The 26,151-nt window shown below is 49.8% G+C and overlaps 2 protein-coding genes across 3 annotated transcripts; one reads left to right on the top strand and one right to left on the bottom strand.

Moving 5' to 3' along the window:
• Positions 1 to 265: 265 nt before the first annotated feature.
• On the bottom strand, positions 266 to 4,317 carry LOC117864810 (uncharacterized). Its single transcript, XM_034748902.2, has 4 exons — positions 4,012 to 4,317; positions 3,273 to 3,969; positions 1,187 to 3,200; positions 266 to 893 (listed from the first exon to the last, which is right to left on the bottom strand). The coding sequence occupies exons 1-4, from the start codon at positions 4,315 to 4,317 to the stop codon at positions 329 to 331; spliced, it is 3,582 nt and encodes a 1,193-aa protein (XP_034604793.1). The 3' UTR covers positions 266 to 328.
• A 13,820-nt stretch (positions 4,318 to 18,137) lies between these two features.
• On the top strand, positions 18,138 to 21,501 carry LOC117863955 (dof zinc finger protein 1). 2 transcript variants are annotated; one of them, XM_034747889.2, is made up of 2 exons: positions 18,138 to 19,216; positions 19,560 to 21,501. In XM_034747889.2, exons 1-2 carry the CDS (start codon positions 19,151 to 19,153, stop codon positions 20,661 to 20,663), a joined length of 1,170 nt encoding a protein of 389 aa, XP_034603780.1. In that variant the 5' UTR covers positions 18,138 to 19,150; the 3' UTR covers positions 20,664 to 21,501. The 2 variants fall into 2 exon arrangements, with proteins under 2 accessions (XP_034603780.1, XP_034603781.1); XM_034747890.2 differs by having other exon boundaries at positions 18,143 to 18,653.
• Positions 21,502 to 26,151: the final 4,650 nt, after the last annotated feature.

Below are 26,151 nucleotides of genomic sequence, written 5' to 3'. Positions count from 1 at the left end.
TCCTCTCCTTCATCCTCAATGCCGCATCCCTGAGCCACAATCGGACATTTCTACCTTGCAGATTCATGCTATTGAACATTTCAACCGACAATGGCATGCTTTATTCTGCCCAAAAGAAAAAAAAAGGAGCTCTATGCAGACTTCATTAAAAGTTTGAAACACAGTATAACGGACCAGAATGTTTTCTACAAAATCTGGTGACATTTTTATCTATTGCATAATAACTGTAAACATTAAATGCAGACATGTACAAGAAGTGAAGAATATGAGGGTACAGAAATGCATGGCAGAAGAGTTCACCACAAAGCTAACAGAAGTAAGCAATGTCCTAGTGGAGCCTGCCACAGCAATCAGAGGCGCCACAGTAGCAATGTTTAACCTTCTCCTCGCCATTCTTGTCATAGACCTGGCCTACCTTATAATTATAATGGTAGGTCAGCTCTTGTAGTGGCGGGATATTCTCAAGAGCAAAAAACATAACATGTGGCATCCTCATGTCATCATGGTCCCAGAGAACATTTTGGGCATAGAGGTTTGGTGAACAACTATGGTTGATGAATCTTCCCACATTGCCACACTCAGCTGCATCTATTGTGAAGCCTTCCATTGTCTTGGAGGACGAGGTAGAAGATTGCACACCAACCACTGACTTTAGCCCCTTCCAAAGTTCTTCATCATGGTAGTTATCACCAATATCAAATAGATACTCGTCATTCTGTCTCTTTTCAGCTTCTTCATCTTCCAAGAGCTTACCATTATACTCGCATATGAAACTGCCTGAAGATATAGAACTGAGGGATCTTACACCCCAACCTGTCTGACCTGTCTTGAATATTTCTAGTGGAATTTTGATACCATGCTGACTCACCCTGTTGTGGCATGTTGGCGGGCATCTACAAGTAGTGGTTAAAAATTGGTTAGCGAACTTGCATATAAAGCTTGATTATCAACTCAGTTTTAAGCTAATTTTTTGGTTGCATCAATATGTTTGCTTATTGTCAAAATCTTGTGGGTCAATCTCAATAAGCCAGACATCACATAGAAGTTTGAATGGCAAAGGACAATTTATCCTGGTTTCAAATTTAAATATGGTAACTTCAAAAACTCAACAGAATAAAATAACAGCAAAAATCATTTTATCAGGTCGATGGTTATTTAGAATAGTTAAGTTTTTGCACAGCCCTACCTGCATGATGGACCACACTCATGTATGAGGGGCCTGGCCTCGACGATCGCACCATTGAAATTGAACGGTATTTCCCCTCCATTCTTCACTACACATCCACATCTAATAGAGTCCGAGCAGCCGTTTGTGCAGTCACAGCCTGCTGGAGGTTCTTCTTCATACCAAGGTGGATATATGACCTGGGTGATGTATCTAAATGGTGCTGGCCTCATGTCATCAATTGTGTTGATGACACATATGGGTATCCTCTCAAATCCCTGAGATATATCAGACAAACAGAGACCTTCACGAACTTTGGACTTCCTCGTCACCTTGACTGCGTGTAGGGCTAATTCTGCTTGTCCTGCGATCCTCCGTAACTTGTACTTGAAGACCATCTCGCCTTTTGGGCCTTCTTTCCAACATTCCACCACCTCATACAACCCATCATAAACAAAAGTCGATGTTTGCTTGCCTCTAGATTGACCAACTTTACTTTGACCTTTGAAACCATGAATCACTCGAACTGGGGTCTTGGCTTCTATGCAATTCTTCAAAGCGAGATTACCCCGCTCAAGCTTTTGATCGTCTGCTTCTTTATTGCCACCAGCCTTTCCTCCGGAGCCAGTGTATATTAGTTCATCCGAGCTTGATAGCTCGTTAGGATAGCCTCCAGAGGCAACAATACTTATAGCAACAGGAACACCATTCACCTTAGCAGTGTTAATACCTGCTTGATTTGGGCGATGGAGACCAACTATTGACAACTCAACTCTAAAATGAAATTCATCGCCAATTTCAACACCAGGAATATTTCCCACAATGGGCCCAAGCTTTTTATAGATAGGGTCATTCTTCAAAACCTTGCTTGCTTCAAAGTCAACCCTTCCAACATTGCGAATACCTTGTTCCTCAACTTGCATAAGCTTTCGACATATCGCCTGGAACAATTGGAGCAACTTCCTAACTTTGCTTCGAGCATCTACATCATGGTCCCCAGGTTGTGTGTGTTGTGACCTAGAAGGAACAGATGGAGGAACCGTGACGCATGTTTCACGCTTTTCTTCATACACCACTAGTGCCTTGGAGTCATCACCTTCCATGTTAGAATTGTCATTGTCCTCCATTGTCTCATCATGGATCGATTCACGGGAGGCCACTTTTCCCGTCAATAATTTTATTGGAGTAGCATCTTTTCCCTTAAGCTTGTTCTTAGGAGGAACAGACTTGGAAGCACTAGCAATAGACTTTCTTCCTCGTGACCAAGGGCATTTGTCGGGAGCCATCAATGCTTGAACAATTATTTGTTCAGGCACAAGGTTCATACCATCACTTTGTTCAATTTTATTAGTTACAACCTGTTTTCCAAACTTGGACTCCCTAGCGGACCCATGCAAATTATCCTTGCCTATGCCATCACCCTTCAGCTTACGAGCAGACTTATTTTGCTTCATGTTCACATTTGAGCACACCACTTCTTTTTTAGTGCTCAAAGTCTTACGTTGCAATTGCATCTTCCCTGCTACATATGCCTTTGCATTATAAAGCAATGCCGTATTCATCTCGTCACTCTCCAACCTGTTTCCTTTTGTCTTTGAATCAATGCTTCCTGCAAGTTTATTTTTCATTTTAGCATCCACCACTGCTCGTGCTACATGCTTCCCTTCACGTGGTGAGTGTATCCTCTTCACCTTCTCACTGAAACTTTTCCCCAATGTAGGTTTTGCAACAACATTTTGCTGCAGGCCACCATCTTGTTCAGTACCTACAAAATCATCTAGAATTTGGACCCTATTACAAGCCCAGCTATTTTCTTCATCCACAATTTTCTTGCCTTCCAATTTCTCATTAGAGGCCTCTGTCGAAGACGCAGGCCTGCCTAAAACTGGAATTGCCACCACGGCATCACCACTTTTGACAGGTGTTGCTTGTAACGGCAACCCCTCTCCATGTCCATTGTCTGTGGAAGCAACAGCAGACCTCCCGCAGTCAGGAGTAAATGTGCGTATGGGTGAGACCTCCAAAACTCCACTGTCTGTGGCGGTAACAGCAGCCCTCCCACAGCCAGGAGGAAATGCCCGTACAGGTGAGACATCCAAAACTTCACCGTCTTCGGTGGCAACAGCAGTCCTCCCACAGCCAGGTGGAAATTTGCGTACAGCTGAGACCGCCCTCTTCTTGGGCGGCGGATTCAAAGCGGACATCATCCATCTCTTTGTTCTACTTCCTGCAACTCCATTTTCCTTCCTCTCTAAACCACCACCACCTGTCCTGTTTCCCGTCTCCATGGCATCCCCACCAGCAGCAACCTCCTCCCTCCCCACATCGCCGCTGCCACCACCTCCCTGCTCCTTGACTGCCAACTCTCCAGCCACCTCACAGCCATTCTGCAAAAAACTAGCAGCACCAACAATGCCACAACTCTCCAGTACTTTCACCGATGCTGCCGCCACCTCTGCCACCTTGCTCCCCTCCCGACCATCCAGCAGCAGCACACCTGCATCGCTCAGCAATTGCCCCTCTCCATCCTCCCACTTGTCTTCATCCTCCCTTGCCCTCTCAGGAACCAACTGAGGCAGGGCATGCGAGACGGAACCGTTGCACTCAGCAGGCGAAACAGCAGGAGGAGTAACCAGCTCCTCCACCTTATTTTGCCCCTGCTGAGGAGGAACTCCATGACGCGCTGCAGCTAAAGCTGCGGCATCCTCCACCTTATGCAACCCCTGCTGCTGAGGCAGGTCGCCGTTTTGAGCCACAGGTGAAACTGCAGCAGGGGCGGCCGCCTCCTCCACCTTATCCGCCCCCTGCTACCGAGGCAGGGCGTCGTTCTGGGCCACAGGTGAAACTGCGGCCGGGGCGATCGCCTCATCCCCCTTATCCAAGCCCTGCTGCTGAAGCAAGGAGCCGTTCTGAGCCGGAGCCGAAACGGTGGCGGGGGCGATCGAGTCGCCTGCTCTGCCGCCGAGAACGCCGGCGCCGCCATCCGCTCCCTTCTCCCCATCGCCTGCCGCGGCGGCGAGGGGCTGCGCGGGAGGGGTCGCGGGCGGGGGCCGGCGGCACCCAGGCGGCCAGGACCGCTTGGCGGAGACCCTCCCAGGCCTCAACCTGCGGGCCGCGGGCGGCGCCGGTGACTCCACGCCGACCCCCACCATCGTGCCGCGTCCCGAAACCTGCAAATTCCAGATCGAATCAGGGGACAAACAATGGTAATCGAATCGCCGCGGCACCCCTAAAAAACCGCAACCAAACCCTAGAATCCCTGCCAAGCGACACCACATCCGGGACGCAAAAAAACGCGGCGGCGTGGGGACCGAAGAGGCGACGAGACAACCAACCGAACCAGGAGGAGGAGCGCGCGAGGGGCTGCTCACCTTTTCTCCGAGATGCGCGGGGGGGGGAGGGGCACGGGCGTCTGCCGTGGCGGCGACGCTGGCGCCTGGCGGCTGACCGGGGGAGGAAGGCGGGGAGCGGATCGGGCGTCGGGGAAGGGGGGTTTGGAGTAGAACGGAGAGGAGCGGGCGCCTGGCGGGAGAGGTGTGTGCCACGTGGACGGGACTCGCCTGACGTGCATGTGGGCCCGGGCCGACCCTCGGACACTTCGTTTCCGGCCGGGCGCAGCCAGGACTGCGGTGCGGTTGCTGGAAACTGAAAAGTGGCCGGTCTGCCAGAATTTTTCCATATAGAGTTAGCAGCGGTGGCAGAAGGAAATTAGAAAATCCAATTTTTATTATGGTAAGGATTGAAAATGGAAAAAAGATATCATTTTTTATGAATAAGAGCCCCGGTAATTCCAATTTTTATTACGGTAAGAAACTAAGGATTCACCGAGTTGCGTATCTGGTTGTTTGCCCCCAGAAAGCAGAAAGGAGCGTTCCTGCCCCCCGGGGCCCCGGTGGGATGGAGGAGGATCAAGGAAGCGGGACGATGCAGCGGCGCGGAAAGACCAAAGGAACGTGCGGCCCATTTCCCCCATCGGATGCGCTGGAACAGGGGTAAGTGTGGGCCCTTATTCCCCATCGGATGGGCCCTTGTTCTTGAAAGTCTCTGTGTGTGTGGCCGGCCCGTCATTTACCTTGCGGCTGGTTTTTAGGCCTTAGCAGACAGAGTTGGGCTGTCACAATCTGCCCTTTTCTTTTCCAAATCTGTTTTTATTTTATCTGCTTAACGACGACATTGAAAATTCATCATTAATCATGTCTATAACCTTACGTAGTGTTTTTATTCACGCATGGATGGGGCAAGCTAGTTAAGTCCCATATCTTACAACTGATTCAATAATTCGTGAACCTAATTCAACATTTCGAAGAGGCTACTTCAATGTTTCAGGAGAGATATTATTTGGTTGACTCGGAAATAAGGTATTAATTTATGGTTGAATTGCTCCCCCTTTATCTTAGGCATCCATTTACTATAGCACAAATCTTAAAATACCAAAAACCATGTAAAAAGAATATAAAAGTTATATAGGTTCTTTTCGTTATCCAAAAAGATCACGTGTGCGGAATAGGGCTAGAACACAAAACGCAACCAAAAGGACTATGGGCCTCCTTTATTGCTCTGGGTCGGCCCTTAGATGTGTAGCCCACCTGCCACTTGTGCTATGCACTTTGTTGAGGGAATTTCCGAGTGGCAAAACATTTTTTTTTCCTTTGAGCCTAGGCCAAGGCAAACTTGCTGCGTGAGCGTGCGCGCGCTTGTACAAAAGAAGGATCGTGAACAGAAACAAAAGCTTCTGAGCTCACTCTTGCTTGTTCCTCTCTTAGCCTGCGCTTGCCAGTGCCATGTGCTCCATCCGTCCTAAATTAGTATATTCATAGATTTTTTAGATATATAGACTTTGTTGTATATTTATATATGCTATAAAAATTATATATCTAAAAAAATTAAAATGAATAGCAATTTGGAACGGAGGAAGTATTTTGGAGGAGAGTCCCGTTCCACGTGCCAAATCGCACGGTCAAGCTGCGGCGCCGGCGCGTGCACCTGAACAGCTGCTGCACGGGCCACGGCCGGCCTCGCTAACGCACGGAAATTCCCAGCCCTCCAATCGAAACAAAACAAAAGGAGTGGTCTGAAGATCCGCGGGGCCCCTGCGCCACGCGCGTTCCTCCGCTGTACGTTCGCACCTGGAGCGGAGCGAGGCGCCGCCATGTTCCGGCGCCGCGCCGGGTCCGGCCTAACCGCCTAAGACAGCGACCTCCACCATGGCTCCATTAGGCTTGACCTATCGTCCCCACCCCCACCCCCACCCAACCGCGCATCTCCATCATACGGAGACGAGAGGACTCCGCCAAGGTCAGCAGCAGCGACCCAGGCCCGCCGTCGCGCGCGGGCGCGGCCACCCACCGCGCGCTCCCGGCAGGGCTGGCTGGCCAGCGACCTGATCGATCGTGTCGTGCGCGCCGCGCCGGGCATGTGCCTGAGTCGGTCTAGTGGTGGCTCTGCCATGCAGCCATGGGCGTGGGGCAGTTTCGGTTGACCTGATGGAGCATGGCAGTCAGTGGCGCAGTGCGCAGCAGGAAGGTGGCCAAGCGCTTCGCGTGGTTTGGTCGTCGTCCCCCACGCGCCGGCGCGTCCACTGAGATTTGGAGTTGGAGCACGGCCCCGGGCCCGTGTGCTGGCTTTTGGCCCTTGTCCCCTTCCCCGCTGCGGCGCCTTCGTCGCGGAACGCGTACGCACGATGACCTCACGCTTGCTAGCCTGGTGTGGTGTGAATGGCCGCCATTGGCCAAAGCTATACGCGCCGTCAAATCTTCTCGGTACGTGTTCCACAGGGACGTAGCGTAACGCTACACGCCGCCGGGGAGCATCGCACCGCACGCACACAGCACAGCGAACCTAGTAGAAGCAGAACAGCTGCTCGTCGGATCGTGGCTAGGAATGTGCACCCCCTACCGTGACGTGTGCTCCAGCTCTTCCATGTCAAAGGGCCGTCTCGCTCGCGCACGCAGATGTGAGATGCGATGCGATGCAGCAACAAGTTGGGTCAGATACGCGGCGGATTTGATTTGACCCCCCTCTGGCAGCGCCATTTCTATTCGTTTTTATTCGTCCTGCAGCCCACCGAACGACGACGACGACGCATCCATCGACTGGGAACATATTGCTTGTATATTCGGAAGTGGAGACGGTGAGGTCACGAAGGTGACAGTTGAGGACACGGCCGGACTCGGCGTTGAAACTTGGAGCTTGCTGTCGGGCGCTAGCTTCGCTTGCTTTGCTTGCCCCGGTGCTCAAGCTCAACTGAACCAACCAATCTGATGTGCTCGTGGTGGTGGGGTTCATTATAAAAATGGGTAGGGTTGGGGTCATTTTTCCTGCTAGCTGATGGAGAATCCATTCCATTCGTTCCATGGAGACCAGCTAGCTTGGATGTGTATATAATATAATGGTGCAAAAATAAAATTCTCCCACACCTGGCCAATTGTGGGAAACTTTTTCTTCGTTAGAATGCGACTAGAATTCGTGGATTCAGACAAGTAATCACAAACAGGCGTGCACCTGGCGGCCGCCGTGCAGAGGTTCGGGAGCAATTGTGCTGACCGCATCTATCGTGTTTTACTTGGTCCATTAGAAATGGCTCAGAGTACGAAACTTTATTATTGCTCCCTCCATTTTAAATTGTAAATCGTTTTAACTTTTCTAAATTTACAGATATTATTGTACATCTAGACATACACTATATCTAGATACATAGTAAAAAGCTATGCATCTATAGAAACCAAAACGACCTGCAATTTGGGACGGAAGGAGGTAGCAGCGTTAACTGCTTTGGCCCTGTTTGTATACGCTTTTTCTAGCCACGCTTGGATTATAATCTAAGCGAAGATTTTCTCGCTTCTCGCTTTTCGCTTCTCGTAGTTCAAACCGTTGAAGCGGCTTACCACATAAGCGAGAATCGGTGAAAATAAGCAAAGCGTTTGGTGGGATTCTCACTTATTTTCACCGATAAGCTGCTTATCGCCTTGTAGCACAGCCTTCTTCAAGCTTCATTGATACTTCCCGTTGCGTCTCCAACTAGATAAAACTATATGTTGGCAACATCCTTTGCATCCCATCGGTCTGTGCAAATTCGGGATTAGTTCTGCGCATGCGGCAGGAACGGACGTACGACGACGATCGAGTCAAGAGATCAACTTTCCACCGCAAAGGAACATTCCCTCAGCTTAGCTTGTCAAAAGAAAAGCCAAGGCCATCTTTTCTCGCAGCCTTTATTTTCGCAGATCGGCCAGGCAACGGACGGGCTAATCCCGCAAGCCATTCCACTGCGCAAGTCATTTTCTGGACATTCTCCTCCCGATAATCGATTCGGTGACGTACCTGGCTCGATGTCACGGTGCCACGGCGACGGTTCGATATGCTTCTTCCCTCCGACGCGATCCATGCTTGACCAGCCAAGGTCCAAGAATACCACTATGATTTCCCGCACAACACATTGGTTTGCAGCGACTGCACGTATTTATTTTGCCAACAAACATGGTTAAAGAATGTGCTCGCGTGTAGTAATACATGTTATTGTAGGATCACATGTGCTAATTAGAACTAATTAGATTTAATGGATTCGTCTCGCGAATTAGTCCTCGTTTATGCAATTATTTTAACATTAACCTATGTTTAATACTCTTAATTAGCGTCTAAATATTCATGTGACCTGATCTAAAAATTTAGTAAAGGATCCAAACACTTTTTTTTCCTAGACGACACACACGTTTGGTTTGCAGAGATCTACGTATATTTTGTTGCCAACAAAGATAGCTAAAGAATGTACTCATGCGTAGTCATGTGATGATGTGAAAGCTAACCCTTTCTAAAGAATGGTGGCCATCAGGCGACGCACATCTTCAAACCAGCTTGACCTGCTGCATGCAGCTCGATCAACCTCCACTCCACGCACGCTTGACCAACCGCCATTTTTTCCATCAGGAACAAGCCAAAACCGCCACCGCCCATTCGTCCCGTTCCCAGCTCGCTCATTCCCCCACTTGTTCCAGAAGCCCGGCCGACGCCGACCGGTATTATTCCCCCGCTCGGCATCGCTCGCAGCCCTAGCGCGGCAGCGTCGTTCCAAGCAGCCGGAGACAAGAACCGAGAGGGTACAGGACAAAAGGTAGGGTGAGAGCCTGAGAGGGGAGAGAGAGGGACATGGAATTGCAGGGATGAATAAACTATGGTGTCTATACATTTGCAAAGTGGGATTTACTAGTGATATGCCTATTTTCACTATAAAAAACTATGGGTTCCTTTCTTGGCTCTCAAATCTTAGTTCTCTATTTGACATCCAGTTCAACTTTTATTCCTTATACGACACTCTATTGGATTTTCCATCTCGGAACCGTTAAATACCCTGCGAAAAGATAATTTTGCCCCTACGGGCCCTACCACCCTTCTTCATCCTCCCCTTCTCCTTGTACATGCTTGCCACAGCTAGCACCTGTCACCGTCGAGGGGATGGCCCGCCGTCGCGTCTCCTCCGCTCGACCGCCGTCGACCGTCCCGCCCTCCACGCCGCCGCTCGGGCCCGCCGCGCCTCCCCCGTTCCTCCGTGTTGCCGCCCCTTCCTGCCCACCGCCCCTTTGTGCCCATCGTTGCCGCAGCCACCCGTCACCACCCCTTCTTCCCTTCCTGTCCGTCGCTTGCCGAAGACCCCTTCCTGCCCACCCGCGCGGGTTGGGGCCAGCTAGCTCACCATGGCAGCCGTTTGTTCCACCAAGCCCCGCCACCGCCGCCGCGCCGAGGCGTCGTTCCTGGCGACCTCCCTAGCCAGTGCGGTGGCGAGGGTCCCAAGACGCCGTGCACCGTCGGCCGCGGGCGCCGGTGCAGGTATGGGAGTCGCAGAACCCACAACAGCAGAGGAGGAGAAGGGAGCTGGAGGAGATGTGTGGTCACACCTCTTGCCATAGCTACTCACGGAGATGCTGCGGCTAGTGGACAACGGCGAGCTCGCAAGTAAGCTGGAGAAGATTCTGCAATATGAAAATGTCGATCTGGATTCAAGAGCAATAGCTCTCTACTCGTCCCTTTCGATTTGCTGCATGCCTACCTCATCCCAAACTCTAAGCACCAAATCCATCAAATCCACCAAATTTGTTGCCCAATTCAATTGCCTACAGATTCACCAGCCACCACCAAAGCAGCAGCAAGCAAATTAGTGGGCAATGCTGCATTGGTGTTGTCAGCTTGGCCATGCGGGCCAACCGAGGAAGACGTGTGATGACGCGAGGTGCGGTGGCGGCGGCGGCGTAGCCGTACAGGCCGAGCGAAAACAATGGCGGCGCAAGATTACGAATCATTGGAGAGTACATTTAATTACGAATAATTGGAGAGTACATTTGATTACGAATCTAATCATTTTAAGTTTATGTATAAAAATAAAAAGATTGGCTAAATTATTTGTCAAAAATTATGAAGTTTAAATTAGGATATGCGTGTGCACCTTACAAACAAAAACAGGAGGAGTACACCTGTGGAGTTGATTTTATGGCACGGAAGCTACATGCACCCACGCATCTTGGTATGATTTTTTTTTTTTGGGGGGGGGGGGGGGGGGGGCGTCCTTGAGCCCCCTGTTAGGCAAAAATATTTTAAGGCCAATACCCCAACCGAGAGTCCCCCGATCCCCGATCTTGCAAATCCCAAACTGCTCTTTGTGTCATGCGGTGGCTGGGAAATGCACAAGACAGACAATCGAGGGTAGGATGACTGGAGATTGAAGAATCCGCCATCAATGTGACCCCTGAGAGCAAGGTAGCAACACATTATTTATCTTTTGCTACTTTTTGTGATGTATGTGCTATTTCCTTTTGTATACATACCTATGAAACTATTTTAAACTATTATGTTGGAAGACATAATTAACTTATGTTAGTTTAGTGCTCTCACCTATTTGTTTGAGCTTTAGCTTTCCAAACTTTCCAGAAATATGGCTTTTGGTTTTTCTCCCTAGAAGGCTGGCTTTTCGAAAGCTGACTTTTGGAAAGCTAATACCGTTTGGCAACCTAACTTTTGGAATGGTGGGATGGAGTATCTGCTCTGTGGGTCCACATGTCAGGCTTTTCTTCAACCTTGGAGCTCCCCTGCAGTGGCTTCTCGAGCCCGCTGGATCTGGGCTCCTCGGCGGCGGGTGGAGGCGAGGTCGGGGGAGACGCCGGAGGGGACGACAAGCGAAGCGAGTGGCGAGGTGAGGGTGGCGGCTGCTGCGGCTGCGAAAGCTGGGATGAGAGGCCAAGGCGCAGGAGCAGGAGGAGGAGGCGCTCCTCGACAAAGGTGGGCTCGATCGAGGTGCTGTAGCAGGAGAGGCCGAGGCGCTGGAGCAGGAGGCGGCGGCACTCCTTGACAGAGGCGGGGTGGGGTGGGGCGGGTTGGCGATGAGGCGGGGTGGGGTGGGGCGGGTCGGCGATGAGGCGGGGCGGCGCGGGGACGAGGTGGGGCGGCGCGGGACGAGTGAGGAAAGAAAAATGACCGGCGCAACATAAACGATGGCAGATGTAATTTTCACGACCTTGACGTAGAAAGCTGCGGAAAGCTCACATTTCACTGCTTCTGAGCTTCCGTATAATTATAGCTTCTCTGGGTTTTTGGCTTTCAGAAAGTTCAGCCCAGAAGTTGATCGTTTGTTTGAGCTTTCAGTTTCTTAGGGTGGAGTGGAAAGCTGCTGGAAAACCAAACAAATAGGATCATATGTTCACCCCTATCATTATTTTATTTCTGGATCTGCGCCGCAAGTAAAAAGTTCGAAAAACCGAGCCTAAGGCAGGGCGAGGTCGCCTTCTCTAGTTTGGCGACTTATTTCAAGGATGATGGGCGACCTTATCATCGGCTGGTAGGGCTTAGCGACCATCTACAGCCCGAGATGATTGCACAATGGAAACTAGTTGCTACCGTCCATTATGATGACGCACCACATGATCCTATGAACGTACCACACTTAATTAACTCCAAGTGGGATGGATCCATCAGTATTATACAAGTGCAAGCTTAGCATACATGCATGCATTGGCATAGCTAGCAGCTTGCGCAGTGCATGAGTGATGAGCATGGATGTTCAGTAGAAAAGCAACTCGTACTACGATCATATCATATCAGTGCCACTGCCAGCTAGCAGCTTCAGCACACAGCGAGTGAGATCAGAAAGCATCATGTCACATAATCCAATTATAAACAAAACTCGGTGCGCCCCCACAGGCGCTACACGCGCGACGACAAGCTAGCTGGTGCATGATGCGGAATAATTGGCCGTAGCTAGAGCAGACAGCACCAGGCCAGGCTAGTCCTAGGTGTATTTGCTGCTGTTGCTCATCATCGATCGAGAGCTCGTTCGATCAAATGGCTGTATCAGGCGGTCATCAGCGAGAGAGAGATCCAACCTGGAGTCCTGGAGAGGAGGGCCGGGAGAGGAAGAGGACACGACGTGCGACTGGACCGGCTACTTCACACTCTGTCCCGCACTTTGCAAACATTTGTTCCCCCTCCCACTGAACCAATGGTTCCAAATTCCAATCCATCCACACACGCCAAATTATTGGAAGTACGTGCCCAGCACAGCATGCATGGTACAAATGGTACTACTCTACTGCTACACTACCACTCTATCAACTAGCAAGCTAGGCTTGCATTAGAGGATTGTATTCAGCTGTGGAGAATTTACCCACGGTTAGTTTGCGACTTGCAGGCGCAATTGCCTGGAAGTGAGATGCCGAGATCTTGTGGCCCTCGGATGCAGCGAGCAACGTATCGACACGACTACACGAGAGGGGAGTCCATACATGTCCAATTGTCCATGCATGGCCCCAGCAGCGCACTAACCGCGGGGCTGCAGCCGATGGGACGCACGAAAGCCGCGCTACCAAGCTACTCCCTCCGTCACTTTTTAACAAGCACGCTTCACCCTTATTAAGGGACAGAGGGAGTAGCGGAAAGCAAGAGAGCAGGAAGGACAGGTTCATCAATCTTCAAAGTGGATGCAAGTCAGGGCCCTCAGTTCCTTGTTTCCCGGGAAACGCCAACAAGGTTATGTCATGCTAGCATCCATGTTACCCTGATGATCACAGATTTGAAAGAAGCACTAGCGGCCATTAGCACGCAAAGATTTGGCATTGATGGGTAAAGCGTTAACTAAGGCATGTTTTGTTCATAGAGCTAAGCGTGCCATAAGTAAGCTTGGCAAGTGTGGCATGCCATAGCTTTTGTGGCAAAGAAAAATGAGGCACCGCAACCGTTTCAAAAAGAAAAAAAATCAGGCACCACCACAAGTACCGTGTCTGTTAAAAAACAGGCAAATTGTATTGAATTTGAGAAATAATCAACTCTGACATGTGGGATATGGTGACAGAATAGTAAATCAAAAAGCTACCTAAGAAACTGTCACACACGACTGGCAAAACATAATTAGAAACGAACCAAACACGGTCCGAAGGCTGTTGCAACTTGCAGGAGCAGTCAAGAAAAACTGCAGCTGCAGTGCTGGAGCTGGACTGTTGGAGTGTACGTGTGGCAGAGACGGGGTCCTAGTACCGAACTGGACCTGCGGTTAAACAAGGTGCGAGGGCTAGTGGGTATCAGCACAATTGTCATCATCTTGGAACATGCATGGGGCCACCACAGAGGGACAGGGCAATTCTCAAACGGATTCAGCAATGATTGCCCCCGCGCCTAACTAATCCCATGCCGCTCACTTCGCTCAGGCCAGGCGATCGAGTAGGAGATCGAAACACGACGAATAATGGCGAAAACGATGGTTACTACTACCGGACAGGTCATCGAACGTGGGTTCAATGGTCCAACCATTATGAACTGGTTGAACCGTAGGTTCAATAATATCGGACCGTTTAACATCTACAAATATTGAGAACCGGTGCATATATATTTGATAATTTGCAATATATAGTCGATTTTAAATAAAAGTAGATTAAAAATCACTTTACACCATTGTGCATTGTAAACTAATTAGGGAACTAGTGACATAGCCATGTAGAAATTTTAGTATGCTGCAAGTTTTTGCTTAAAATAGAGATGCACATGAGGATTAAGAGCTCCATTATATCAAGTCTCAAATCTTTTATATGGCCAATGATCAATTCTCTGCAATTTAAGTGTAATCTGCATTCAGTTTATAGATCATCGCAAGAAGTTCAATCACAAATACGTAGCAAATAATGGAAAACGCACCTACATTTTAGCAATACCTAGCACATAGCAGTACCAACAGAGTAGCAACAACTCGCCGCCTGTCCTTGCTGCAGGCAGCTGACCGTCTCCTACTCTCCTCTGCTTGCTCACCGTTGGTTGTGCCTACCGCACGGCTACGCTCGCCGCTCATGACTGCTTTGCCGCTAGCCGCTAGCCGCCTACCGTGCGGCCACACTCGTCGCTCACGGCCGTGCCGTTGTGCCGCTCGCAGCAGCGCCGCCTAGCTTGCTACTACTACCTCGCTTCTGCTCCGCGCCACCATGCAGAAGCCTGAAGGAAAGGTTGCCATAACAGATAAGGTCAGGCGTGGGCTCCATGGACCACCATGTAAAAGTAGCAATGCACACCGCAGCAGCCCAAAGCCATCCGGTTCGTTGAAAACCGTCCGGTTCACCAGTTCCGTTGAAAACCATCCGGTTCACCAGGTTTTCAGTTTTACTGATCCGATTGCACAATCGGTCTCTTAAGTAAACCGAGCCGTTGGAGGTGCCGGTCATGGTTTTTTCGATCTGACCGTCGGTCCGGTTCAGTCCGATCCCAGTAACTATGATGGTAGCTTGGGGCAGGGCACGGGTCAATCCTCCCGCCCGGCCCCTGAACCTTCAGCGACCGGGGCCGGTCCTTGAAGGCGACGAGTCATCGTCTTCTTTGCATCTTTATCCGCAGCGTTCTTATTCGCTCTCCGGACCTTCTTTTTCCCGACCAGCTTTAGGACTGGACTCGATCGAGCAGGCGCTAATGTCTCCATGGAGCATGATGGCTCGTGAAAAGTAGCGTTTCTGCTCATCTCCTCCTTTGAAAACCGGTGCCAAGTTTAGGTTGACTAATGACGCTTGTACTTTGGTCAGGGCCGCTACTTTCTTCCCGGAACGTTATACCGAACGCCGCTTTATTCTGCTGCAGGGAGCCTGAGATCTCCGGGTTGCAGGACCCGGGTCAGCTCGGAGAAAAATCCATGGCTCACGCACGACATCCTTCTTTGCCATCCGCCGACGCAGTCTAGTCGCCAGGAAACCCCCGTCCCGTCTGTGCGCTAGCGCTAGCCGACGGATTGGAAGAACTCCGTGGAGCGCACGAGAAAGGAACAGCAGGATCGGACAAAAGAGAGACGCACACTCGGCCTCTGCCTTTTCCGTTTCTTCCTCTGGAAAAATGTTGCTATCGTGGAGTGCTAGCTGCCGACCGATGGCGTGCGAAACTCTCTTCGTTCCATCGCATCATTTCTGGTCGCCTTTGCCGATGGAGAGGAGATGAGGAGGTAAGCGGCAGGCGTGCCCAAACGAGACCTTTTCGAAGCTGGGGCGCGGCGCGACAGCCCGGGACGAGCGGGGGGCACGCGATGATTTGCTCGCCGGCCGGTGGCGCCATCGTGCCAGCAGGGGTACTCATCGGCCATCATGCCCGCGCGCGGCCGGCCAGCCGAGAGGCGCCGCGCGCCTCCGTGTAAACTCTGGCCAGTGGCCACTAGGAAGCCGGCCGGGGCCGACGGGTGGGGTCGTCCGCGCGCGCGGGCGTGCCTTCCGTTGTCGGAGCGGAATGCGTGCGTGTTCGGCCCTCCTCGGCCGGGGTCGGGTGCGATGCGATGCGATCGTCTCGGGCTCTTGGCGCGGCGCCGGGGGGACGTGGCAGCGCGCGTGTGGCGCCGGGGCCGCCGGGGGCCAGCCGCGCGCAGGGCACCACGCCGCCGGGTGCAGGGCGGGCACTGTGCCTTTGCCGTGGCTGCTGCTCGCTTGCCGTCGACGCCTGCGAGCTGTATGGACACCGACCGATCGATCGGCCGGCCGGCGAGGGCGCCATCATTGGTCGTGGGTGCTGATCGGGCCGGCTCCGATGCGGAGGCGTGAGGTGTGAGTTTCCTTCAAGCATGCACGACTCCGAGGACTTGTCGATCGAGCTGAGCTGACTGCCTACTACTCGATGATGGCCGGCCGGGCGGGCACCGGTGGAGTGCACCAGAAGCATACGTTTTTTCGAGCCAAGAGCCACAACCATAAGCCGTTCAGTTCAATCAGCTGATCTCATGCTCGTTTTATCTCTCTGGTTTTTTAGGCTGCAGTTGATGTTCTAATAGGTACACTTCTCAAGGGGGAAAACACACACGGAATGGTCGGGTGATGAATGGAGCATGTAGCGGATTGGCGGAGTGATGCAATCTAGATGGGCTTGATTGGTCCCTTGCAGTAGATGACGGATGAGAAGGGATGTTTCTCTAGCCAGCTACCTATACAAGCGCCGCAACTAGGATTTTTGGGGGAAAAAATAACAACTCCATGTCAAAACCGAGAAATATTGCACGCACAGGTTACGCCATTTCGTTCACAGTCAGATCCATCTGTTTGGATCAAGATCTCGGATAAAGATTAGCTCCTGATGATACAAATATTGGGACTAGAAATTAACCAATCTCCAACTAAATTTAGACACGAATAGTAAAAGACGAAAATACTTTGCCCGTAAAATCTGAACATTTTCTCTCTCGTACACCCCTAAGGATAGAATGAACTTTTACCCATTTATGGGGGTAAAAATTAGCTCTAGCTCCAAACAAGATATGGATAATCTTAGCCAACTAAAGTTTGGATGTCTAAACTTTAGTCAGGACAAAACTTTAGTTTTGATCCATCCAAACATACCCTTAGTTTAAAAGCGAATAGGTTTTCTTAGTGATAAAGAGTAAACTAGTGATTATTAGTTCGATCTAGACATTGTATGTTTAAAAATATAAGTCATTTAATCTCCTAATGGTAAATTCTCAATATAAACAATTTATACTTACAACATCATTGGAGGAAGGTAACACACCAGAGAAACACAAGAGCATAAAAAAGAAGGAAACTTTGTTTACGAGGTTCAACGGCTGTAATTTATATGACTACATGATTTGTGCCACATGTTAGAATTTAGACGGTGTATTTTGATTGATGTCAAGTTGCAAACTCTCGATTTTAAAACTTCTCTTGTGGCAACAACCATTCCTATCGTTGTGTAATAATGCTAGCTTAGGAAAAATGAAATGGTTCGCATATGTAGCACCTATTTGTATTTTAAAAATCATTTCCAACCTGGAAATCTCCCACATGGTAACCCTTCGATTTTTTTTTGAACGTAAGTAACCCTTCGTTTCATCAACGATTTTATGTGTTACACTGTGCTATGATTTTTTTCAACCCCTTCAGTACTAATGAACATAGAGACGCAATGTAGGAAGAACCAAACAGCCCAAGGTGTGGTATGCGTGTGAGCGGCTAATCAACCCTGAGAACTGTAACGGAAATTACTACTGCCTTTTAGCTTGGTAGTTCTACAAAAATGTCCATAAATGCCAATTTTGTTATTTCTTCATTATAGACATCCACGGTAACATAGTGTGTCTTGACTCGTGCATTGGCATAGTAGTTTTAATGTGAATATTTGGTTTAAAACTTACCAGGAACCAGAAGTCCAGAAGGATTTCTTTAATAAAAAGTAGATGGATCATCCATTTTGGTAAGTGGAAATTTATAGGACTTTTAGCAAACAAATATGGTGGACAATATTTTAAAAAGCTGACCTTTGGTGTAACTAAGCACAAAAAGGAAACCATTAGAGTTTTAAACTTTGAGGTTTGCCATTGAAATGCTTTAGGTGCAGAAATGAATTACAATAAGCAACAATACACCGAAAAATCAAAGAAGCAGGTGCCATGTCGCACACGAAGAAAAAGGGAGAATAGGAAAGGCAGCACTAAACAATGACGCCCAGGGAATTAAGCCAAGCCGGGGTGGCCGCACCTGCCACGCCGCCCCACGCACGTGCGAGGCCCCACAAACCGCCATTCCCAGGGCTTCCTCCCATGGTGGGTGGTGGCTTCCTTCGCCGCGTTCCTCTGTGGAATCCCGGCCGGTTGACTGCTGTGGACCTCATGAGTCATGAACAAGAACGCAGCTCCTCTCAGCAGCTGCCTACTTATCAACAGCAGGATTAAATTTTGCCACAATTACAGGCCAAACACTGGTGATGAGGAGAGGTTCAGCTGATAGGTGCATAAAAATATTTTAAAAAAGAATCCCCCACTACTAGATTAGAGAGGAGCGCAGATAGAGAGAGAGAGGGAGGAGCGCAGAGAGAAAGGGGCATAATTCCACTCACACTGCCCAACCACAGGACATTCTCTCTCCCCCTCCTCTTCGCTGAAGCAGAAGCTCCTCCTCATCTTCTTCCTCCCTGCTCTCCTCGTACTCCTCCGACACCCAAGAAGCAAGAATTGTGGGGGTAGCGAAGGAATTGGAGGAGATCTTGCATGGATGCAGCCCACTGGCAGCAGGTAATTTTTTCTTGCAAATCAAAGATCAATTCTGCACCCCATGCATCTGGCTACCTGGCCTCGAATCATCTGCGAGAATTTTGGTGTTGTTTTTTCTCGATCCTGTCGCTGTTCATCTTCCTCTCTGTGTGCCTTGTTCTTGGTGCGTGCCGCGCTTTATTTGATGAGACCATGATCTCTCCTGCTTCCTTCCGTTCCTTCTTGGGTCCTGTTCTTGCTTTATATCCTTCGTGTAGTAGATCTATGCATACCATCATCAGCATCTATCTCATCCATAGGCTTTGGGGTGAGGCCTTTGTGGCTTTAATCCTCTCCTGCCCCTCCCCTTTAATCCTTGAAAGCAGCACACACACCACCACCTTTCTTTTCCTCCCTTTCTAATCCCCCTTTCCTCTCTATCATCCTTTTTATCCTCTTTTTTTCCTCCATGGCTTTTTTCTCCTTCTCTCTCCTCGGCTCACCACCTCTTGCATCAAAAGAGCAGCCATGTCTTGGTGATGTGTAGCAGAAGCAGCAGCGGCAGTACTACTGCAACACACAACCCTACAAGAGCACAAACAAAGGTGTGTTTTGTGCTGTGGTGTCTTGTGTTTCTCTTTCATCTTTTCTTCCCCGGCCGGCCTCATCACCTTTTTCTTTCTTCTCCCTTTTCCTTTTTCCTCTCTCTAATCTGCCTTTGTATCCTTTTGCTTGGTTCTTAGTTGCACCATAAAGATTCTAGCATCCTCCCCCATCCAGCTCTCCCTCTCTTCCCCGCTGCATCTGCATGCCCACATGCTATTTTTGTTCACTTGTTCGTGCTTCTTCTAATCTTCTTGCTCTGGTTGTTAACTAACTTGGTGCTGATCGTCTGCGTTCTGATGATGGTGTGCTGCTGCTGCTGCACCATGTGCGTGTCCTCAACAGAGCTTAGGGCTGGTGAAGCCCATGGAGGAGATGCTGATGGCGGCCAACGCGGGCGCCGCCGCCGCGAACACGGGCCAGGGCTCGAATCCGAACCCGCCGGCGCCGGCGCCGGCGCCGTCGTCGGTACCTGGGGGAGGCGCCCTGCGCGCCGGCGCGCCGCCGGCCGTGGCGGGCGCGGGTAGCACGGAGCGGCGCGCGCGGCCGCAGAAGGAGAAGGCGCTCAACTGTCCGCGGTGCAACTCCACCAACACCAAGTTCTGCTATTACAACAACTACAGCCTCCAGCAGCCGCGCTACTTCTGCAAGACGTGCCGCCGCTACTGGACGGAGGGCGGCTCCCTCCGGAACGTCCCCGTCGGCGGCGGCTCCCGGAAGAACAAGCGCTCCTCCTCGTCGTCCGCGTCCGCCTCCACCTCCGCCTCGGTCACGAGCTCGTCTATGGCCAGCACAGCGGGGGCGGCGTCCAAGAACCCCAAGCTGGCGCACGAGGGCGCGCAGGACCTTAACCTGGCGTTCCCGCACCACAGCGGCTTGCACGCGCCCGAGTTCGGGGCGTTCCCGAGCCTGGAGAGCAGCAGCGTGTGCAACTCCGGTGGTGCAATGGCGAGCAACGGCCGGGGCGGCGGCGGCGGCGGCGCGGGGCCCGCGGTCGGCGCCCTCTCGGCCATGGAGCTGCTGCGGAGCTCCGGCTGCTACATGCCGCTGCAGATGCCGATGCATATGCCCGGAGATTACGCGGCGGGAGGGTTCGCGCTCGGAGAGTTCCGCGCGCCTCCACCGTCACAGAGCGTGCTCGGGTTCTCGCTGGACGCGCACGGCCCGGGGCCCGGTGCTGCCGCGGCCGGGTACGGCTCCAGCGCGGGGTTGCAGGGCGTGCCGGAGAACGCGGGCAGGTTATTGTTCCCGTTCGAGGACTTGAAGCCGCCGGTTAGTTCGGGAGGCGGCGGTGTGGCCACCGGTGCAAGCGGCGGCGACGGCGATGGAAACAGCGGCCACCCCCAGTTTGACCACAACAAGGACCAAGGAGGTGGAGCCCCCAGTGCCGGGCACGACCCGCCGGGATTCTGGAACGGCATGATCGGCGGCAGTGGCGCTTCTTGGTAATGCGGCGGCGCCATGCATGGCTCATGCAAAGCCTCCGTGCGAGCGTGCATGGGCGACTGGAGACATAGGCATGCAGTAGAGACAAGGGTTCAATAAGAGGTTGGCATTGGTGGTGGTACGGTCGCCGTGACATGGGAGTCTTTGATCTCTTCCCTGGTGTTGGTTCTTGGTGTTCTTGGTCCTCTCGCCGTTGTCGTCGCGAGTTCATGTGTGTTTTGCTGACCATCGACTTAATTGGGGCTCTAACACATCAGAGAGTACAAAATTCAGGGGGTCATGATACATAGTAGCTTGATCGACACATCTCTTGGTCGCCTCTCTCATTTCTGATCAATCTTTCGCTTGATCTGCCATGGCAGCTGCTTCACTGTAGCACTGGGGCAATTGGGAAGCTTCTTTTTAGGCCGGCTTCGAGTTAGATGGTACATCGTAATAGTAGTAGTACATTCTGTGTGTGAGAATGGGTGGCTCCAGGCCAGTGTGTTCACGCCACACATTGACACAGGGTTTAGTGACTCAGTGTGTGTTTGTGGTTGGTAACAACAATCCATGCAGCGCGTGGAACTTTGGAGCTTCTGGTGTAGAAGTAGATCTTAATTTGAAGGGGATTTTCAAGTTTGTATTGATCCAAAGAATATCAGAGCTACTGTTTTATTGTTTTTAACTGGCTACTTTAATTATGTTGTAGGCTCATATATATACACAAAGCTAGTACCTTATTTTTCATCAGAGCAAAGGGTTTTTTGAGCGCATGTAATGTGCATGTTATTTTTATTCCGTGTTATAAAATAATGTATATCTGTTGCTAGCTCAATGCAATGTTTCCCTACTTTTGCAAGCTTGTCTTTCTATCTGTCACCTCTCCCTGCGCTCCTTTTTCTTGTAGCAGGGCTAGCTCTGAGATGTCATGTCTCACCATCTTCCCAAACCAAGAATCTTCCAGCCATGAAAAGCACTAGCGAGAGGAGGAGGGAGGGAGAGAGAGAGAGGAAGATGAGGATGCAGTAGCGAGAGAGAAGGCATGGCCGCATGGAGCAGGAGAATATGTACGTATGACAAACACCCCACTGCCTAAAGAAACTTTACCCTGTCTCTCTCTTCACATGGTATTATTATATCATATGCTTGGCCATCTGTAAGTGCCTGGGCAGGCCATTTGTACCACCTTTATCGTTTTTGTAAGCCAAAAGGTACAATGCTACCCCCCCTTCCTTCTCATCATAATGCTTCTTGCATCTCTCATCAGAGATCTCTCGCCGTCCCTCAGGCTTTCATGTCCAAGTGGGTAAGAATGCAACTTTTACTCATTTGTTTTTGTTTGTTGTTAGGCATTCACACACTTGCCCGGTTCACCTGCCCACACCAAAAAGTTGCCATCCAATGATACTTCCAACCAGCCTGTAGTACCATGCATTTCCTTGTCCATAACTCCATATCACCATATGGCCTGTGCTGTGTGTCCCTTCTTCGTAGTACTGTACTGCAATGACACAGCTCTTCACTCTTCAGTCACCACGCCAATCCTTCCTTCCCCTGGAGAGATGAGTAAAGGGGGCCCCACAACAAACATTCTCCTAGGGATGAGGACAGGAGGAATATTTGCTTCATCACCCTGTTGATGCATTGGCCAACAGTATTAAACAAACCAGTCACCGCCTCAATGTGCTGAAGGGAGTATTATGATATGGTGCACTGGGGTCTGGGGGCTCTGCCATACCAAATGCCAAAGGATTAGTATAGTACTAGTTGTTAGCTCCTTGATAGCAGTATCAACCTAACAATGTGTGGATGAGGATTATGCATGCTCTTGTCCCCATGATTCACATCATTGCTTTGACCTTTAACTATGATAAAAAAATAACAGACTTTAAGGAAAGTTGTGCCATATATATTTCTATACTGTATAATCACGGAGTAGATCACTATGACTACGTTCTGCTAGTGGTCTAACCTAGAGGCTACTAATTAAAACTAGTTTTCGCCAAGACTTTCTCAAGTTGCTTGCTCGATTGATTATTTGTAACTACTTTTATCGCCTACATGTCTCTATCTGCCTTGTTTTCTTATCTATTTTTGTGCTGTGGTCTCAACTTTGTCTGCATGCTGTCCTAGCCTCGCCTTCATGCCACTACAAGGGGGTAGCTCATCGTTAGTTGCATGGGAGTGTAGTTGCTGTGCATCCTATATATACCTCGTGGTGCAATGGCTTACTTAACTTCTACGAGCGCATCTCTTTCATACATGCCACAAATGCATGGATACGGTTGGGGATGTCCAAGGCTTGACCTTTCAAGTTACTCCTTAGCAGACCCTACCTAAACTTGCAGCTCCTTTGCACTTGTTCATTTATGCGATAGCGAGGTGAGGCAGCTAGGAGAAAGATCAGCAGTAAGCATACGCTCACATCTGAACTACAAGTCTGCCAACTCACTATGCTTGGTTTTCGTCTTGGTTCTCTTTACGGATGCTCCTTCACAAGTATACCTGTTTCTTACATCCTTGAACTTAGGTCTCTGTATGTATGTGCTTTCTGTTGGTGAAAAAATGCAGTTTCTGGAAATAGCTAGCTTGGTCCTGGGTTGCAGAGAGTTCTAGAGGAGTAAAGTAGCGGTGATACTAACACCATATATTTTCTGCGATAGTAGACTGCTGCAAAAAGTAACCACATAATTCACCGCACCGATTAAGTGTAATTTGCAAAGAAGTTCCGCTGAAACTACCAAAACTAGCTATTCATGTTTAGTTATGTTTTGTATAGCTACTTGAGGGTTTTTTTCTTGGTAATATTAATGGATACTACAATTGTTTTGTTTTAAAAATAAATATATTAGTTTACTTTCCGTCATATATAATTGAATTATCTAGTGAACAATTGAAGCACTCAGTGAATTCAAGACATGATGGTTTGCATGCATGTATCTACAACAATGCTATATTGTGTAGAGGCAAATGCTGGACAAACTTCAATCAATCCTAAAAAGGTAACACTTTAGACACTGGTACTGTTATCCTCACAGAAACTTGGAACTTTGTTTTATGCAAAAGAATATGTCTATGAAAAAACATAATGATTCTGTATCATCTAAGATGGATGTTATATCTACAATATGTCTTCCAATAACAAATATAAAGCACAAACGAATAAATTGTAGGATGGCCTGCAATTGAATGCTTGTGTATGCTCTCCGAAATGTCTTTATTTTTGCCATGGGGCTGGGGAGCAAGCTACTAACAAGCTTGAGACTTTAAACTTTTAAGTGAGCTTATTATAGTGCATGCATAATACAAAATAATGCCCTTATATAGTCATATGCATTCATAATCCTAAATTTACCATAAACATCTATTATTAGACTGCTCTTGATTATATATATTTACAAGTCCGTAAACCCATGCAGCTGCACATGGGTTAGTGTTTTTGTTGTAAAAATAAATTAATAGCACTTCATGGAATGCCTATGATTTAAGATATATAGGTGATTGGTTTGAGAATATATATCACATTTCCCTACTATATTCCTCCATTGAACCGGAGTCTTGCCCAAGGTTATTTTGTTTTTTTCTTCTCACATTCATGATATTATTCATATGTGTGCTGTGCAACCATCCATGGCACAATATTAGTTATTTTTCCTTTTCTGGTTTGGTCTCTGGATTACACCAAGTAATTGAGAGAGGAAGGAGAGAAAGAGGTGGCTTAAGATAAATTATTAGAATACTTTGGCTTAATTTGTTATGATAACAAATCTATGATTCTTTAGTGGCAGATGTTTATAATATATTAGAAGCAAACAATGGAGTACTTTGGATTTGCTTTTTGTTATTAATGTCAAATGTAGGTAATTTAGAAGCAAATATTATGGTTTTTACATTTTTTTTCATAATGGCGGAGATAGTTAATTTATGTAATTTATTGTTTGTAGCACCCCTCATCATGAGTGCTCTGAAAGGAGTATCCAATTAGTATAGTAAGGTATAAGGTGCCGTTAATGCATCTCTAACCTCATATGATGGTTACTATGAGCTTCATATATTTGAACAAATTAAATTAATACTAGTTGTTCTCGGTTTTGGGAACCTCTCGCTCTACCTGCTGCGGTTTCCATCCATGGATCACCTCTATAAGTTTTTCTAATAATCCATTATTACGCCGTGTTCATGTGGGGGCAAGTTGGTGTTGTACCAACTGAACTATGCTCACGAAACTAAACACATGCATGGGTTCAATTAGAGTTAAGATCTAGTAGTGCGGTCCACCGCCCACCCGTTCTTCAAACCTTGACGGCTAAGTGATAACTCATGCAGTCATGTTAACAAGCATGCTTGTTGAGCCACGCCCGACAGGGGGTACATTCCGGATCCTGCTGATCGAAAAGGTCAGCAGGACTGCAGGAGGAGAACGGGGAGCCATCTCTCTATCGCTCAATAAGTCCACAGACTGTACATGGAAGTGGGCGTTGATTAGAGCGCAAGACATTGTTGTGGGGATGGAGGACATTCAGGGAAGTCAAACACATGCACTGAACCCACCACTACCAAGCAGGGCCCGTCGCGCCGCCATTGGCCGGCGGCCTGGTTGGTGTCGTTGGTGCATTGCGGCCGGTGCGCAGCACGCACCAGCTCGATCTCCCAACTGTTACGTGGTCATCGACCCCCACGGTGGTAGAGGTCTAGCGGGAGCGGGACACGCTGCACGCCGGGGCCCTGGGCCCGGCGTGAACTTTGCCTTGGTTTCGAAGCTAGAGCAGAGCTTGCCGTTCGGGTCTCGTGGGTGACCACCCCGGACGCGAAATGCTGCCAACCACCGCGCTATAGCAGCATGGCGCGTAGCTCTCGGGTCAGGATCTCGCGCGGGGTCGGGGTCGGTCGATCGCCCTGGCACTGTAGCTAGCGGCACGTGCCGGCATACCTGGCTGCCCCTGCTCGATCTCGATCGCCGCCGGAAAGCCACACGCCGCGTGTGCTCCGCGTTCTGGACGGCGACGACTCGTCGTCGTGCCTACGTCTACGTGGCTACGTACCTATACATCGTAGCTAGATTCTCGGATGAACTGCCCGACAGAGGGGAGTGGCCGCTGCTGCCCAGCCCGGCCAGCTAGGCGATCGAACGGTGAGGATCTTATCTATCAACTTCCTGCATCCGGGAAAAGGATTCGCTTGCAGGACTTGACCGTGCTGAGCTCTCAGTTTTCACCTGTCTGATCTTCTTGGGCTCCGGGCGGTTGCATGCAGTGTCGATCGAACGGCAGCGTCACGAGCCGGCCAGTCATGTGTAGTGTAGCAGTACAGGCCAGTTTCGCCACGCCCCCGGCACACAGGGCTGGAAAACTTTGACCCAGGGCCCGCGGTGGTGGCGGCGGCGGCGTAGATCTGTGGCCATTCAATTCCATTTCCCCGTCGAGGGAGACGGGGGAGGGGGAGGAATGTTCCGAGGCCCATTCCGGCATGTCGCCTATCGGATTCAATGCGGGCAGCCGATGGTTAGGAT

Source organism: Setaria viridis, chromosome 7, assembly GCF_005286985.2.
Source record: "Setaria viridis chromosome 7, Setaria_viridis_v4.0, whole genome shotgun sequence".
In the NCBI taxonomy this organism is placed as follows: Eukaryota; Viridiplantae; Streptophyta; class Magnoliopsida; order Poales; family Poaceae; genus Setaria; species Setaria viridis.
The sequence above is the reverse complement of the archived record's forward strand: the minus strand, read 5'-3'. Positions and strand labels throughout refer to the sequence as shown.